This window comes from Scyliorhinus canicula, chromosome 19 (genome assembly GCF_902713615.1).
Source record: "Scyliorhinus canicula chromosome 19, sScyCan1.1, whole genome shotgun sequence".
Classification (NCBI taxonomy): domain Eukaryota; kingdom Metazoa; phylum Chordata; class Chondrichthyes; order Carcharhiniformes; family Scyliorhinidae; genus Scyliorhinus; species Scyliorhinus canicula.
The window spans coordinates 46385018-46400720 of record NC_052164.1 but is presented as its reverse complement, the minus strand read 5'-3'; the positions used below and the strand labels follow the sequence as shown (position 1 = coordinate 46400720).

Sequence of the window (15703 nt, the reverse complement as noted above, 5' to 3'; positions counted from 1 at the left end):
CTACCTTTAACATATTTTGCCTTGTCATCCTGGGGGCCTCCAGTTTCTTAGCAATTACTGGAATTAAGCCAATAAATACCCTAAGTCTAAAACTCAACTGAACTTCCAGATACAAATTGACCAAAATCTAACAGGATACACCAAAATTCAAGGCAAAAGAAAGGTGCTAACATTTGATGTGACTTTTATGGACTGGGATGTCTAACCCTTTAGTTTTTGAAAAACATTGTTATAAATATCAGAGCCTTGAGAGCCACATGCGAAACCCAAATCCATCCTATCAACTTGCTGTGACCTCAAAATATTGATACCAACAGATTTTAACTTTGGAATTATTGACGATTTGGACAATGCAGGAACCATCCAAAACCCGGGACTCAAAATTTTTAACAATGAGTGATTGAGAAATACAAACGCTAAGCTGGATTCTTGGTCCCCGTCCGTGTGTTTCCCCATGGCGTGCCACTTGCTGTTAATGAGATTTCCCATTGAAGCCAACCTGCATCACTCAGCTAAATTGCTGGCTTTTAAAGCAGACCAAGCAGGCCAGCAGCACGGTTCGATTCCCGTACCAGCCTCCCCGGACATGCCCCGGAATGTGGCGACTAGGGGCTTTTCACAGTAACTTCATTGAAGCCTATTCGTGACAATAAACGATTTTCATTTCATTTTTCATTTCATCACCAGGAAACCTGCGGTGGGGATGCACTGCCAGGTGTAACAGTGAATCACAATGAATAGAGAATTCCGGCCATTATATTTTACTTCATTTGAACCTTGTCCCTTTCTTCCTCATCAAACATAATCATCTATTCCCTTTCTCTTACACACTTATTTAGCTTCCTCGTTTATGTATCTATACCATTCACTTCAACCACATTGTCACAAGTTTTTCTGAGTTCTCTATTGGATTCCTTGGTGACTATCTTATTTGATGTGTTACAATCTTCACAGAAACCGATAACTTGTGAAGAGATTTGAACGTGCAGTTATGAACTGAAAGAGGAAAGATTCACATTTTAAAACTTTTACTTAACAAATGACTAAAAAAAGCTATTGATTAAAAATCATTAATTTTCTTTTTGTAGGCGACCTATACTTTAAACTACAGAAATAAATGTTCCTATTTGATGCTCAACACACATGGCATTTTCCAGACAACTACAAGCCTTATAGCAAAAATTGACAGTTGCTCCCAGTTTCCAATGGTTCCCATATCTCCTCTTGGCAGAGTAGCAAGTTCAAGTGACCTCTCCCAGTGCTTTTTCAGAGATGTTCTTAAACCCACCACCCGTTCTGAAGATTCTTCCTTTCCCTGGCCATACTCGGAAAGATCTGTTGGAATGCTTAAATAGCTGCAGGATGCATCCTTTTAACTAGAACTAGAGAACGTCATCCTCTCAAACCCGGCTGCAGAAGTTTGCAAAGCCAAGTAGTTTACTCTCAGCTGAGCAGAGGTCTGCTGTCTGAAATTAATAAATTCATTGAGCAGCATAACCTGATCTCAAAAAATAGCTTCTTCGTTCTTTTCCCCACAAGGCACGTGAAACACATTAGACCGTATCTAGGTAGAAATGCTAATTAGCTATCCTTGAAAGTACATCTCTATCACTTTAAAAAGGTAAATGGACAGTTTACAGCACAACTGTTTACAAACAGATACCTCAACACCTTTCTGGGACTTTGGGATACTCAGTCTGTACTGTAAGCCAGAGACTGCTGCCATTGTTCAAGCTGGATTCTACGATTTTGGGGCTATGTCCGGACGATCCATGGCATTTTACGTGGGAAAATTTGACGTGATCCCAGCACCGACCCTCTGACCAGTGAGGGGCCAGCAGCTGTGCCACATAAAACGTACAGCATTCCTGATATAAAAGCCTGGCGAATTGCCGGGTCCGCGGCCGCGCAAGCGCACGGCAACAACCTGCAGTGGTTGTGCCATACAACATGCTGCCGGCCGTACGTGGACCCGGCCTGCCAGATGGTGCCCCCCCCCCCGGACCCCCTCCTACCAACCCACACCAGTCCCCCCCCCCCCCCCCAAAGCTGGCCAACAACGTATCTCCCGCCCAACTGTCGGTGGCGCTGGACAGTCCTCAGCCACCAAGCCGGGTCCCCGACTACGGCGACCACACTTCCGTCCCAACAGTGTGCTCCTTAATGCTGCCATTTTGGAGGGGGCGGAGCATCCAAAAACAGGCACCGCCCAGATTTGGATGCAAAAATGGATTCTCCGCCCAATTGCCAGTTATGAAATTGGCATCGGGAACGGAGAATCCTGCCCGTGGTCTCACCAACACCTGAAACAATTGCAATCTTGTAACCCCCAGCCATGCTAGATACCACCTTCAAAAGATGGAGGGGGGACGGGAGCACACTGACGGTCGGGCACTTCTACGTAGGGGACAGACTGACGACACTGGACGAACTGATGTGGGTGGAAACTAGCAAAAGAACAGGTATTAAGGCACCACCAAATAAAACACTTCCTCCGCAAAGAGACAGTAGGGTACCTCAGGGCCCCAGAAACCACACTACTAAAGGACCTGATAGGCACAAACAGCGAGAAATGGGGGGGGCTATGTGGGAACATACACGGACAGAGCCTGAACACCACTGGACGAGACCAGACAAAAATTGGAGAACGATATGGGGACAGAGGTAGGATTGGGACTCTGGAGCTAAGCACTGAGCAGGGCGAACTCCACCTCCTCCTGCGCAAGGCTAAGCCTAATGCAGCTCAAAGTGGTGCACAGAGCGCACCTGACTGAACCCGAATGAGCAGGTTCTTCCTGGAGGTGGAGGACAAACATGAGCAGTGCCAGAGGGATCCGTCCATCTACACCCACGTGTTTTGGGCTTGTCCCAAACTTGCTGAGTTCTGGACAGCCTTCTCTGGGGCAATGTCCAAGGTTGTCGGAGTGAGGGTGAAGCCATGCCCAATAGTGGCAATCTTCGGGGTATCGGACCAGCCAGAGTTACACATGGGGAAGGTGGGCAATGTCCTTGCTTTCGCTTCCCTAATCGCACACCGGAGAATCCTGCTCGACTGGCGATCGCAGCACCAACCAAAACTGCAGACTGGCTCGCTGACCTCTCGGAATTTCTCCACCTGGAGAAGATTAAGTACGCCACCCGAGGGTCGGAGGAAGGCTTCCTGGATACTTGGGGGCAGTTTGCCGGCCTGCTCCAAAACCTGTTCCGAGGCAAGCAGTAAGCTCAGAATGAAAAAGACAAGATAGATGAGGAACCAAAGGATTGCGCAACGGGGGGGGGGGGGGGGGGGGGGTGGGTGGGTGGGTGGGTGGGGGAGAAGGTGGGGAAACCACAAACAAGAGAAGTGGAAGGGTGCTGAAGCCGGGGGGGGGGGGGGGGGGGGGGGGGGAAAGAGGATTATAGACTGATCCAGAGGGCAATGAAATGTACATCGAGTTAGTTAAATGAAGGACAAAATAAACCTCTCTATACAATAAAGTAAATTAGCGTGGGCAAGAAAAATGTAATGTATACAGACAGCTATTTATAAATAAGAGAAAAGCCAACAAAAATATTTTCGAAAGAAACAATTGCAATCTTATAGATGTACACACAACTACTACTGTTCATTAGTGGTGGAAGAATTAAATGTCTGTGGATGCCAATCAAACGGGCTGCTTTGGCTTGGATTGTATAGAGCTTCTGGAATGTTGTTGGAGCTGCACTCATCCAGGCAAGTGGGAGTATTCAATCACACTCCAGACATGTGCCTTGTAGATGGTGGACAGACTTTGGGTAGTGAGGATGAGAGCTCCTCACTGTTGGATTCCAGCCTCTGACATGGTCTAGTAGCCACAACTATGACTGGTCAAGTTCAGTTTCCAATTCCATTTGGCTTGGACCACAAAACAAGGTCATGCAGAACTGTTTGAAGTAATGTATATCTAATGAGATGAAGTTAACACAATGCATTGGCTCAGTCACTTACCCAGTTGCCATCAGAATCAGTCAAGAGGATTTGATGTGTTTGATGTGTCCTGACCAATATTTATCCCTAAAACAAGTTATCCGGTCAAATTGCTGCTTCTGGAAGCTTGCTGTGCACATACTGGCTGTCAGATTTCACAGAATACAACAATGACTACACTTAAAACAAATCCTTTGGTGGCTGTTGGGATGTCCTGAGGTCACAAATGGTGTTCTTAAATACAAGTCACTCTTTCCGTGTATCCCCTAAATTACTCTCCAAGATTGCCTCTCCCAACAGCATTCTTTGAATCACTTTAAACTTGATTTGTTTTAAAACGGCAAGTCAGATGCAGTTTCTCTTCTTACACAGAAACACACTGAATATATTAAGGACCAGCATGGTATAACCATTCACCAATACCTTGGTCAAGGCAGTTGTTTCAGTTTTTCTTTTTAATAACCAGATGAATATTTTGGCCTGGCTGGGATTTAAATTGAACAGGTAAAGCAGCCATATTTCAATCAGTTATGACACCTAGTTCCCCAGGCATGAGTGAAAAGGCTCAAAGCCCTCCAGAGTACCAAAGGCTATGTTGAACATCAGGCAAGAGAAAACATTTTCAGGAGTATTAAAAGTTTGTTATGAGGTTCAATTTATTAGCAGGTGAATAAAAGAAACAATTTCTACACTGCAGCAGCTATCAATGGACATCTAATGGTTTGGAATCCGCACAGTCAAAGCAATACAATTTTCTGAAATTTACACAGCAACCCTCATGAACAGACTGGGTTATTAACCAAGCATGTATTTCACAGTGACACATACTCACAGGGGCTCCACGGTACTTTCCTTTTGATTCAAAAGAAATTATCCGTACCGGTTTAACTTCACCCCTTCATTTTGTTTCTCTTTTGTACATTGAAAGTAAAGCTGTCGAGTCCAGAAGAGGCTCACATTGTTGAAATCAGAATCGTCATCATACCACAACAGTATACAGTTAAATACAGGAATTTGTACAATTTTTTTTTCGTTAAAAAAAAAACTTGGAAAGAGTAACCACAGGGAGAAATAAGCTGGTCTGAATGTTTAACCCGGAGTTATTCACAGTGTATAAACGAGCTGCAATGAAAGAAACTGAAAGGAACACTCTAAAAACCAAGGATCCTGCATGTATGTAACTGGCTGAATGATCCTCAGCCAGGAGACACTGCTGAAGCTATGGGGTGTATTGCTGGGGGTGTGAAGGGGGGGGGGGGGGGGGGGGGGAAGTTGCTCAAAGATTGCTCATATGCAGTGTTAGAACTGGGACACACAAAATGGCAGAAAACACACATTATAGGCGGAATAAACCAAAAGGTTGATTTGTATTGAAAAACTATGATTCAAAAACCGGTTGTACAGTTTATCAAAATAAAGTCTGGGTTACTTTATTCCTTAGCTGAAAAATAATTTCCAGAAAAAAACCCAAATTATATATGATCCAACCCACTGTGTTAGAGTGGTTTAAACACCTACCAAGAAAATCAGGTGCTTTTTAAAATCTGGTCATGGAGCTGTAAACGGTCCAGTGATTCCAGGTATTACAATCAGTGTTACATGGATCCACTCTACTTCCCAATTTGTCATGTAATTCAGCATAATAAACTATAAACTGAAAGAACATCTCCAAGTTTGCTGGATGGTTCAGGGTGAACATAATAATTCGTATGGGAGCACGAACGCAGTTCTCCCAAGAAATCCAGTTCCAGTCAATGTCTGAAAAGGTACAAGAGTTACTTTCTCTTTAAGATTTGTGTAGAAACTTGAATCTAGCAACTTTTGCATCAAATCTTGTAACATCTCAACTGCTAAACAGTAACGTTCTTAATGTTTTGCTAAGTATTAGAAACTGAAATGGACATTAACAATCCATTCTTGCTGGGTGGATTGGAGGGGGGAGGGGGAATAGTGTACACATTAAGCATTGAGGGTTTGGCAAGGTGAGTGTATTTTCTCTTCCAGGGAAAAAAAATCTGATCCGATTTCACAATTACCCACTGCATAAAAGAACCTCGTCAACGACTTGCAGAGACATGTAACCGGCTTGTCTTATTTTTCAGACCATTTCAGATCTATTTCTGCTGTTCACAATCATCAGATATTGGGGATTAAGACTCATTTTTCTTGCTGAAAATATCAACTTAATTTTGCATAACAGTGCAGATATTTATGCTAAAACAAAGAATTCTTGAATGAACACAAGTGTCTGCAACATCATTGCTTCTGGGGAGGGAAAAGGAAACATCTTTTGTCACAGATTAGCAAATGGGCGATGATTACATGGGCAAGTTATCCAAGGATCTGGGCAATGCCAAGAGTTCCAGTTAAATGTCTTCTTTATTTTTTTAGATACAAATTTAGATATCCAATTCATTTATTTTCCAATGAAGGGTCAATTTAGCGTGGCCAATCCACCCACCCTGCACATCTTTTGGGTTGTGGGGGCGAAACCCACGCAAACATGGGGAGAATGTGCAAACTCTATACGGACAGTGACCCGGGGCTGGGATTGAACCTGGGACTTTGGTGCCGTGAGGCAGCTGTGCTAACAACTGCGCCACCGTGCTGCCCCAAAAGTCTTCTTAAAAAGGCTGTGTTACCAAGAACACGAGCGCCAACTCTAAACGAGGCAGGAATGCTCTTTGCAAAGTGCACCCTCTAGTTGGAAGTTAGACTTCGTACCCCTTTTCCATGCCTCTCTTCCAGGATGTCTGTACAGGTCTTACACTGCGCATGACTACAATTTCAGACAAGTGTTTAAAAAAATGGAAACATCACCAATTTCACAAGATACCTAATGTGATTTAAACAGACTCTCAAACTTGCACTGAAGTTGAAGTACACAATAAGCTGCGGTCCTTCAGTAAAATCAGGAAAAAATGCCAAATATAATTTTTAAAAACAGAAATAATACTTAACCACGCGAGTGCTGTTGTCCTTAAAGGTGTTTTTAAAAGACTTTTTTTGCAAAAACTAGAATTTGGATTGGTTGTTGTACATCAGTAGCAGAATGCAGATTATTCTATTCCAATCAATCATCTCAAAAGGTGGTAGAACGTTCTCCTCAGATACATTTCCACTAAATCTGGGTCCATTGTAAAAGTTACCAATAATGGCCATAACTGTTTACAAGTTTAGTTTACCTGGACAAGATTGAAGGGCCGTTCTGCTCCCACTGTATCCTGCCCCAAGTTTGACCCAGCACCAAGTCCAGCGTTCAACCTTGAAACTTTGCCCAGCTTTTGCTTTCTAAAGACAGTTCAACTGAAGGATTTGCAGTGAAATCCCATCATACAAATTACTGGGTTATGTTGCAACAAGATTCCTGAAATTGCAGTCGGCTTGTACCTATTTCATGGAGTAGATTCCATGTTCTGCTTTAAGCTATCTCGCCAGCTAATGTTTTCAGACCACCATCAGAATTCCTTGCACACTTCACTACAAAGCCACATCCAATTTTGATACTGTACCAAAGCAATAACATGGTTTGCTCAACAGGTTTTGACTTGAATTCTAAGCTGTACCAGAGGGAAAATGCATTTTTCTCACTTTATCTCACCATTCCAAAGCCAAGCAGTTAAAAAAAAACTAGGGGACTCTTAAGGCATAATGTGAAAATAAATATTTAATTGTGTTCGGATTTTGATGTATAGCTCCCACTTAATAAAAGGAGGATCTTTAGACATTTCCTGGTTGAGAACGAGGGGAGAAAAGATTGATTCCAGGTAACGTAGGTGGACAGTGTGCTAGGACACAGGTTGAAATTCACAGATTGGCACCTCAAGGAATTTATCGATTGGAATTCTGGAGGTGGAAAAGCACCAACAACATAGTACTAATGAGAGCCACGGTGAGCGTACATACTCGTACAGGTGAGAGGGAGGGTTAAGATAAAGTAAGAGCAGAAATGAAGGATAAAGGGAGTACACAAGAGTGCAGAGGGAGTAAGAGCATGTACATGATTAAGAGTGCACCTCGCCACTCTAGGACAACACCCTTCACATGCAAGTGCACAATCTGTCGCAGTTGTCAGAGATATTTCGGGCACATACAACTAGTGAGTTCAGGAGCAAGACCACTCTCCCCAGAAAAGGATATCCACATTCAGATTGAGATAACCTTGACTGAAAACCAGTACCTGCACTCAATAGAAACAGTAATGATACAGTATATTTTGCAAACATGGAGCCCTCCTTTTGACTTCAGTAAAAGCAAACATGATAATCATTTCATTCAAAACTACTCAAAGAATTTATTCACCCAACAAAACAAAAAACTGGGGCAGCACAGGCATGATAGGGCAAACTACCTTTGGTGCTGTAAGACTCTGATGTTAGTTTGAGTTGAAATTGCCTCATTTGATCTAAATTTTACTCCAGTGCGATATGAAATTCGCTCATTTAAAAAAAATCAATAAAAACTCCATACTTTTTGATACAAGCTTTCCCTTACAAACTCAAAAGTAAAAAGGGACAATCAGCATTATATTTGGGAAAATATTCAGTCATGTATTCGGCTCATCTGGAAGATCAACCATCCCCTACGGGTGGGTGCCTTTAACACATTTGACCAACTGTAGGGTTTGATTGAATTCAGCAGGGTTTCACCCAACCCTGGCCCACAAGTTAGGGATCTGTGGTTGACAGGTCATTTGCTTCCACAATGATGAGCAGTCCCCCACCCTGCAAAGGGACAGGATGTGGCCAAATCAGCATGTTGATATTTGCTGACATGAGCTAGACCTCTCAACTTCATCTATATTTATTAATTTAAAAAAATTTTTTTTTACACACACTGAACTTTAACAATTGATGTACAAAGACAATATTCCACCCTGTAAAGGTGCAATCACTTAGAAGTCAGACACTGCATTTTGCCAGATGAGTATTTTCAGTTACCTTCCTCAAAACAAACTTTTTAAAAATCAGATGGAAACCAACAGAGGATCACAAATATTGTCCTGCACTCGGTCATGAAATGCCACATGGCAATAAACTGTGCAGAGACGCTTGGAAAGTAAGATCCAGTTAAAAGCTGAAGCGATAGGCCTGGTTTGGGGAGGGTGAGCAAGAAGGATAAAAAGTAATAAATAACCCATCGCTAGGATGGAGCAAATAAAAAGGGTTGGAAATAAAACAAAAGACGGCCAAATGTCAAATCAAAGGTTTTTCTTTTCCTGTTGCAGGTTCTTCAAAGCCTTAGTGTTGTTTGTGTCTCAATCTACACCCAGCCAAGCAGAAAGTGAGCAAAATATTAAGGTACCGCAGGAACGGTGCGAGAACAAGCAGTGTGGAAACAGAATCAGAGCAAAAAGTCAATGGACAGGAATCTGGGTTGTGGGAAGAAGGCAGAGGACAGGAATTTTTTTTATTTTTTTAAAAGACCAACAGGACTGTGTTTATAACAAATTCAAAAAGAACACCACTACCACCAACAGGCAGCCTCAAAAAGTTTGGAACAGTCAAGTCCCCAGTCTGATATTTGTGCTCAACTTGAAACTGATGTTACCAATTCAGATTTTATTTGCAGTTTTTGGGGGGGGGGGGGGGGGGGGGGGGGGGGTTTAAAAGCATTTAAAAAAACAAACACCCATCCTGTTCACTCTTCCAGCACTCAGCCACTTTCAGTCCAAGATCGTGTCTGGGCTACAACCAAGGGACATGGGAGAAGGATGCGGATTCTGATCATTGTCCTTTTCATTAGCAGCCATCAGTCATGGTCCGTGATTCGCAGCCTCGGTTATCGCCTCCTTGCTTCCAGCCTGGAGCATCGCAGTCTCTGTCCATCTCGCTTCGGAGAATCAGTGGGGACATTCTTCCCCACGTGTGGACAGACACGGAGAAAACACCTGGTACAAATCAGGATATCACCAGTACGGATTCTGTACTCCTTTTCTTTAATGTACCCTCTCTGTGGATAGTCTGCATGCTCAGTTTGAACTGTTGTTATTAGTTGATCCAGAGGTTGATGCGACCACACCTGGGCTGGTGCTGGACACTGATTTTCTAATATGAGGCATCAAGTATGGGTCACTGGCAAGTTGCTGAACATCTATCCGGTCCTCTTTACGATACGCCAGACATCGTCGGATAAAAGCCTGCAGCAGAATCAAGAGAAAAAGTGCCATGAAAATACCGAATTCTTAAATAATTGAAAGTATCGGATTGTATTGGTACTGACAAGGAAGCAAGTCAAAATAACTAAGACTGAAACTCCCCCCCAGAAGTGAATTATTATATTCCACACCTTGGGGAACTGAAAGGTATGGTTTTGTTTATTCTCTAATGGAGGAACTTAGGGATATACATGAATAGCCATCACCATTTGATTTGAGCAAGCCATTTGGAATTGTCCCAAAAGGAAGAAGAAAGTAACAAAATGGACTTGGGGTGCTACAGCGCAGAGAAAGACGTTCACTGGATCTCATCATCTCGGTAAACTATCCACTTCTCTGCGTTTCATCCTTTTTCAAATATTTCTGCACTGGGACATGCACATTGAGAATGTCACCATTTCTCCTCCATGTTCCTTGTCCTGACAACACTCTGCATGAAAAAGACAATTCACTCCCAACCTCTCCCTTTGATCTTAATCCTTTGCTCTTCCCTTACTATGACTCTGGTGAAAATAATTTACCCCAATTTATCGTCTTGAAACCCTTCACTATTTTGACCACTATCAGATCCCCTTTCCAACTTCTTGCTCCAATGAAGTGCCTCAGTTTCTCTTGGCAAGTCTATGACCTAGACAATCTTCCTAAAAATGCAGTCAATGTGCGGCTTCGGTAAGTTTGTACACATTCCGCTTAATCTGCTTTAACACGCACTCTATAATAAAATGCAACATCCCATTTATTAAAAAAAGCTTTAATCAACTTCCCTTCTTTTAAAAGGTTTTATGTCCGATTCCTTAAGCCTAATAGCTCCTCCATCTTCCTCCTCAAAATTCATTACCACACTTTCCAATCCGCTGCGGCTACAGACTTGATGATGGAGGATTGCTGAAGTTGAGACTAAAATAAAAGCAAATTACTGCGGATGCTGGAAATCTGATATAAAAACAGAAAATGCTGGTAAAGCGCAGCAGATCAAACGAGTATTTGTGGAGAGAGAAACAGAGTGAACACTTTTGAGTTGAATATGTCTCTTCTGTGGAACCGAAGATCCACAGAAGAGTCATACCGGACTCGAAATGTTGACTCGCGTTTTCCTCTCCGCAGATGCTGTCAGACCTGCTGTGTCTTTCCAGCATTTTCTGTTTTTATTGCTAAAGTTGTACCTTTGGTTATAAAGTAATCATGCACCACACAGACTAATGTCATCAGTCGGCAAATTATTGGAAATTAACCTGAGCGGCAGTATGAGCAGCATTTCAAAGGCAGAGATAAATCAAGGACTATCAGCATGGATTTAAGAGAAGGTCACATCTGGCTAACTTGACTGGCCCTCAGTATCTTGGCAAAAAATCAATGAGGGTAGCTAATTCGATGTGGTCTGCATTACTTTAGCAAGGCTTTTGGGTTATAGCAGACTGGTCAGAAAAGTAAAAGCTCATGGAGTCCAAGGGACAGTGACAAGCTGGATCCAAAATTGGCTCAATGACACAGCAAGCAACGAGTCAACAAGAGATGCAACCTACAGTACCAAAGACTAAGAGCAAGAAAGTAGGCACTGCCAAGGTGGCTAGGTGGCACTGCCAATGTACCAAGCTGGCATTTTTTGCACAGCGCTGATCAGGCACCCGGAGACATGTGGTTAAACGTACTCGCTATGGGACATAGTTTTCATTTGGTTAAATCGCGCCAAACAACTTTATATTGTTTGAGAAGAGTGGCGATTGGTTGGCAAGTAGATTCTGATTGGTAGAGGTGGTGCCATGGAGAATGCACGTTATGCCGCCACACAGACACCCAAGGCCAGATTCGAACACAGGTTCCTGGCTCTGTGAAGCAGGGTTCTCTTCAGGAACTGATCATACAAGTGAGGAAAAGAACGAGCTCTAATGTGATGCGCCCAAAGTTCAGCAGCCGAGTCATCACACGATTTTAACTGAAATATTTAAGAAAAATGCCATTCAAATATTTCTTTCATGCATTCTGGGGATATAGGCCATCTTGGGTTGCCATTAAGAAGTTTGCGGTGGGCCTTCTTGAACTGCTTCAGTCAATGTGATGAAGGTACACTCCGTGTTTTTAGGTAGGGAGCTCCAGGGTTTTGAACAGCGCCAATGAAGAAACTATGCTGAAAATACTGATGGAAGATCATCAACCTAAATGTTAATTAGGTTTCTCTCCGCAGATGCTGCCTGACCTGCTTTGTATTTCCAGAATTTCCTGTTTCAGTTTTCATACCTCCAGTATCTACAGTACACTATGCTGAAAATGCGGTACTGATGGAAGATCATCAACCAGAATGATAATTCGGTTTCTCTCCACAGATGCTGCCTGACCTGCTGAGTATTTCCGTTTTCAGTTTTCATACCTCCAGCATCTGCAGTATTGTGCTTTTTTAAAAAAATTTGTTTTTATTCAAAATTTTACAAACCACTACAGAAAGAAAACAACAAAAAACATAATAGTAATAATAAAGTATTGTGTTCTTGAAATGAAGAAATTGCATTGTTTAAGAGTACTGAACAGTTTCACTTTTTCTCCCCAAACTGAAGTAACCTGGTAGCCAACAGCTATAAGATTTGGGATTACTCTTCTCGGAAGCATACCAATATTACCAGCAGTCAGGTCAAAAGTCTGCATGTTGAAATTAAATCCATAGAATCCCTACAGTGCAGAAGGAGGTTATTCGGTTCATTGAGCCTGCACCAACCCTCTGAAAGAGCACCCTACCTAGGCCCAGTCCCCCACCCTATCCGTCTTAACCGAATCTAACCTTTGGAGTCGAAGCGGCAATTTAGCATGGTCAATCCACCTAACCTGCACATCTTTGGACTGTGAGAAGAAACCAGAGCACCCGGAAGAAACCCACGCAGACACGGGGATAACGTGCAAACTCCAAACAGACAGTCACCCCAGGTCGGAATTGAACGCAGGACTCGGGCGCTGTGAGGCAGCAGTGCTAATCACTGTGCCACCTGTTTAGTTATGTGAAGAATACTTTCTTCCCCCATCAGGTACTTTCGCCCAGCCTCATTCATCTCTTAACTATTGAGGGAACAGCACGCCATCTAGTCTCCATCAATACCTGACCAATAATGGGTGTGCAAGAGGAGTACACAACTGATATTTCCTCCAGAGAAGCAAAAAAGAATTCATGAAGGGTCTTGTGTTCCCCCACAAGTCCTACCATTGGAATTCATTATAGCAAGGTTTAGGTGCTTTGAGCCGTTGCAGCAAAACTGACTATTAAAATGTAAATGGATTATTACACTGTGTTCCTGCTATAACATGGTCCATGAAAACCATATCGAGACTGTGTTATAAGGGAGATTGGAAAATAACAAGGTCCTTTCAGAAGTCCTGTGTAAAGAAATGTGTTGTTCAGTTACGGAGAAATTAATTAATACAAACAAATAGATCTGTTTTAATTATTTCCTGCACTTTTATGCTCCATTTATAGAAATTGGATCATTTTAACTTTGGTGTTGATAGCAATAATAGTGGTGAAAAATAGCTTATTGCAAATTATTTGAATTAAAGCTGTGATTAACTTGTCTGGTTAAATAAGCCAAAGCATATGGTAATGAGGTGTTTTCCACTTCATTACAACTAGAAGAAGAAAAGTGTAAGGACGATGGATTCTAATCAACAGTTTTATCTGCTAATCTTTTTCCTTTGTGAGAAAATTAGAAAACAATCTGAACAGTGATCCAAATGGCGGCACATAGCACAGTGGTTAGCACGGTTGCTTCACAGTGCCAGGGTCCCCGGTTCGATTCCTGGCTTGGGTCACTGTCTGTGCGGAGTCTGCATGTTCTCCCTGTCTGTGTGGAGTCTGCACGTCCTCCCCCTGTGTGCGTGGGTTTCCTCCGGGTGCTCCGGTTTCCTCCCACAGTCCAAAGATGTGCGGGTTAGGTGGATTGGCCATGCTAAATTGCCCGTAGTGTCCTAATAAAAGTAAGGTTAAGGGGGGGGGGGTTGTTGGGTTACGGGTATAGGGTGGATACTGTACTGTTCTATGTTCTATGTTCTGTGTCTGCGTGGATTTCCTCTGGGTGCTCCAGTTTCCTCCCACAAGTCGCGAAAGGCGTGCTGTTAGATGAATTGGACATTCTGAATTCTCCCTCAGTGTACCCGAACAGGCGCTGGAGTGTGGCGCGTGTTACCAATTGAGTTCTGTGCTATAGCAGACTGCATTATATCAGGGTCCAATGTATTTGGTGAGTATAATAAAGTAGCAGTGTCAGGCAGCTTCATATTAACAAGGCTTTGTTTTTTTCACATCTATAATTCACTTTGGCTGGATTGCCTCACCTTTGCTTCTGCGCTGTTCACTGGCTTCTGGGGGAACTGCACCTCCGTAGCTTTCAGAATTGTGTTTTCCTGAAGGATGTCTTGCTGGGACTGGTTGTGACCAAATGGCTGAAGAATGGAGGGGAAAAGGTGAAGCACATCAGAACTAAAGACAGCAGCAGGCAGCCATTGGTGTATGAACCCGAGGTTTGAAAGTAAAAACATTTTCCAAGTACTCCCCACCTGATCTTTAAAAAATATTTGAACAATGTACAACTTCACAGCAGTTCAGAAACACGTCACAAGCTCTCAAACGTGATACAATCCTCAGCTTCCCACACTTCAGATAACACACATGGCTGGACCAGATTCAAGCAGTTCTGGATGGTCCAGGAGAGATTGATAGATCTCTATCATTTTGCCTTGATAGATTATCATTCATTGGCTCCAGTAAGGTGCTAACATAAAGCTAGAAGCATTCACTGTTCATAAAACCCATTTAACTTGGCGCTGGTACCTTCCCTGAAGATCCTCCTAGGCTCATCTGCCTTCTCAGTCAACCTTGTACAATGGAGAGTCTCCAGGACTATTAATTTCAAATAGAGAACGAGCCTTGCACAAGGAAGGGACCAACAGACTAGCATTCCTCGAGGGCCAGATAATACCCTTCCAAAATAGCAAACTTCACTTCTCCTAGTACGTTCAAATTTGCTCCCTCCACAACCAGGCACACTTTGCAAACTCTGACATGAGTCCACTGCAAATTTTAAATTTTAAGGAAACCTACATTTTCTGTGAACACCTGTTTAAGAGTGAATTCCGTCACTAGATGTTACTGAATCCGTTAGTAAAGCTGAATATACAAAGTAACCAAAAAATTGGCGATGCTGCAAGGGACAGTATCTCAACTGCTTTCATCTGTGAATGGTCAACTGAGCAAGTGACTGGGCTTACACATTTAACTAGTGGCAACCCGCAAGACATTTGCGGTCAAATTAGTATCTTTGTTGCAACTGTACTTCTTTAAATGCAGGATTTCTAGCTATTCTTTCGCCATGGACTTTTAACAGACTCAAACTTTCTCACTTTGGAAAATAAGTTACATAAAGCTGTCCAAGTGCAAAAATAGATATTGGCACATAAATATGTCTGACCTGTGACTTGTTTATAGTCATAGAATATGAAAATCAAATTGGATTTCTGCCAAGTTTGAAAAGGCACATTTACATCTGATGGATTCGAGGAATAATCACCATTTCTTGAAATCTGCCTGTTATAATTATAGCACCAAGCAAAGAAAACAGCTTCCT

At 42.7% G+C, this 15703-nt stretch overlaps 1 protein-coding gene across 3 annotated transcripts in view; it reads right to left on the bottom strand.

The window, feature by feature from the left end:
* Positions 1 to 4584: 4584 nt before the first annotated feature.
* Positions 4585 to 15703, bottom strand: part of tlk2 (tousled-like kinase 2) — a 170276-nt gene continuing 159157 nt past the window's right edge. For all 3 annotated transcript variants that reach the window (XM_038778492.1, XM_038778493.1, XM_038778494.1), the window contains 2 exons: positions 14415 to 14522; positions 4585 to 10085 (listed from right to left, as the gene is read on the bottom strand). In XM_038778492.1, coding sequence (XP_038634420.1) covers positions 9918 to 10085; positions 14415 to 14522 — 276 coding nt within the window. In that variant the 3' untranslated portion in view covers positions 4585 to 9917. The remainder of the gene's footprint in view (positions 10086 to 14414; positions 14523 to 15703) is intronic.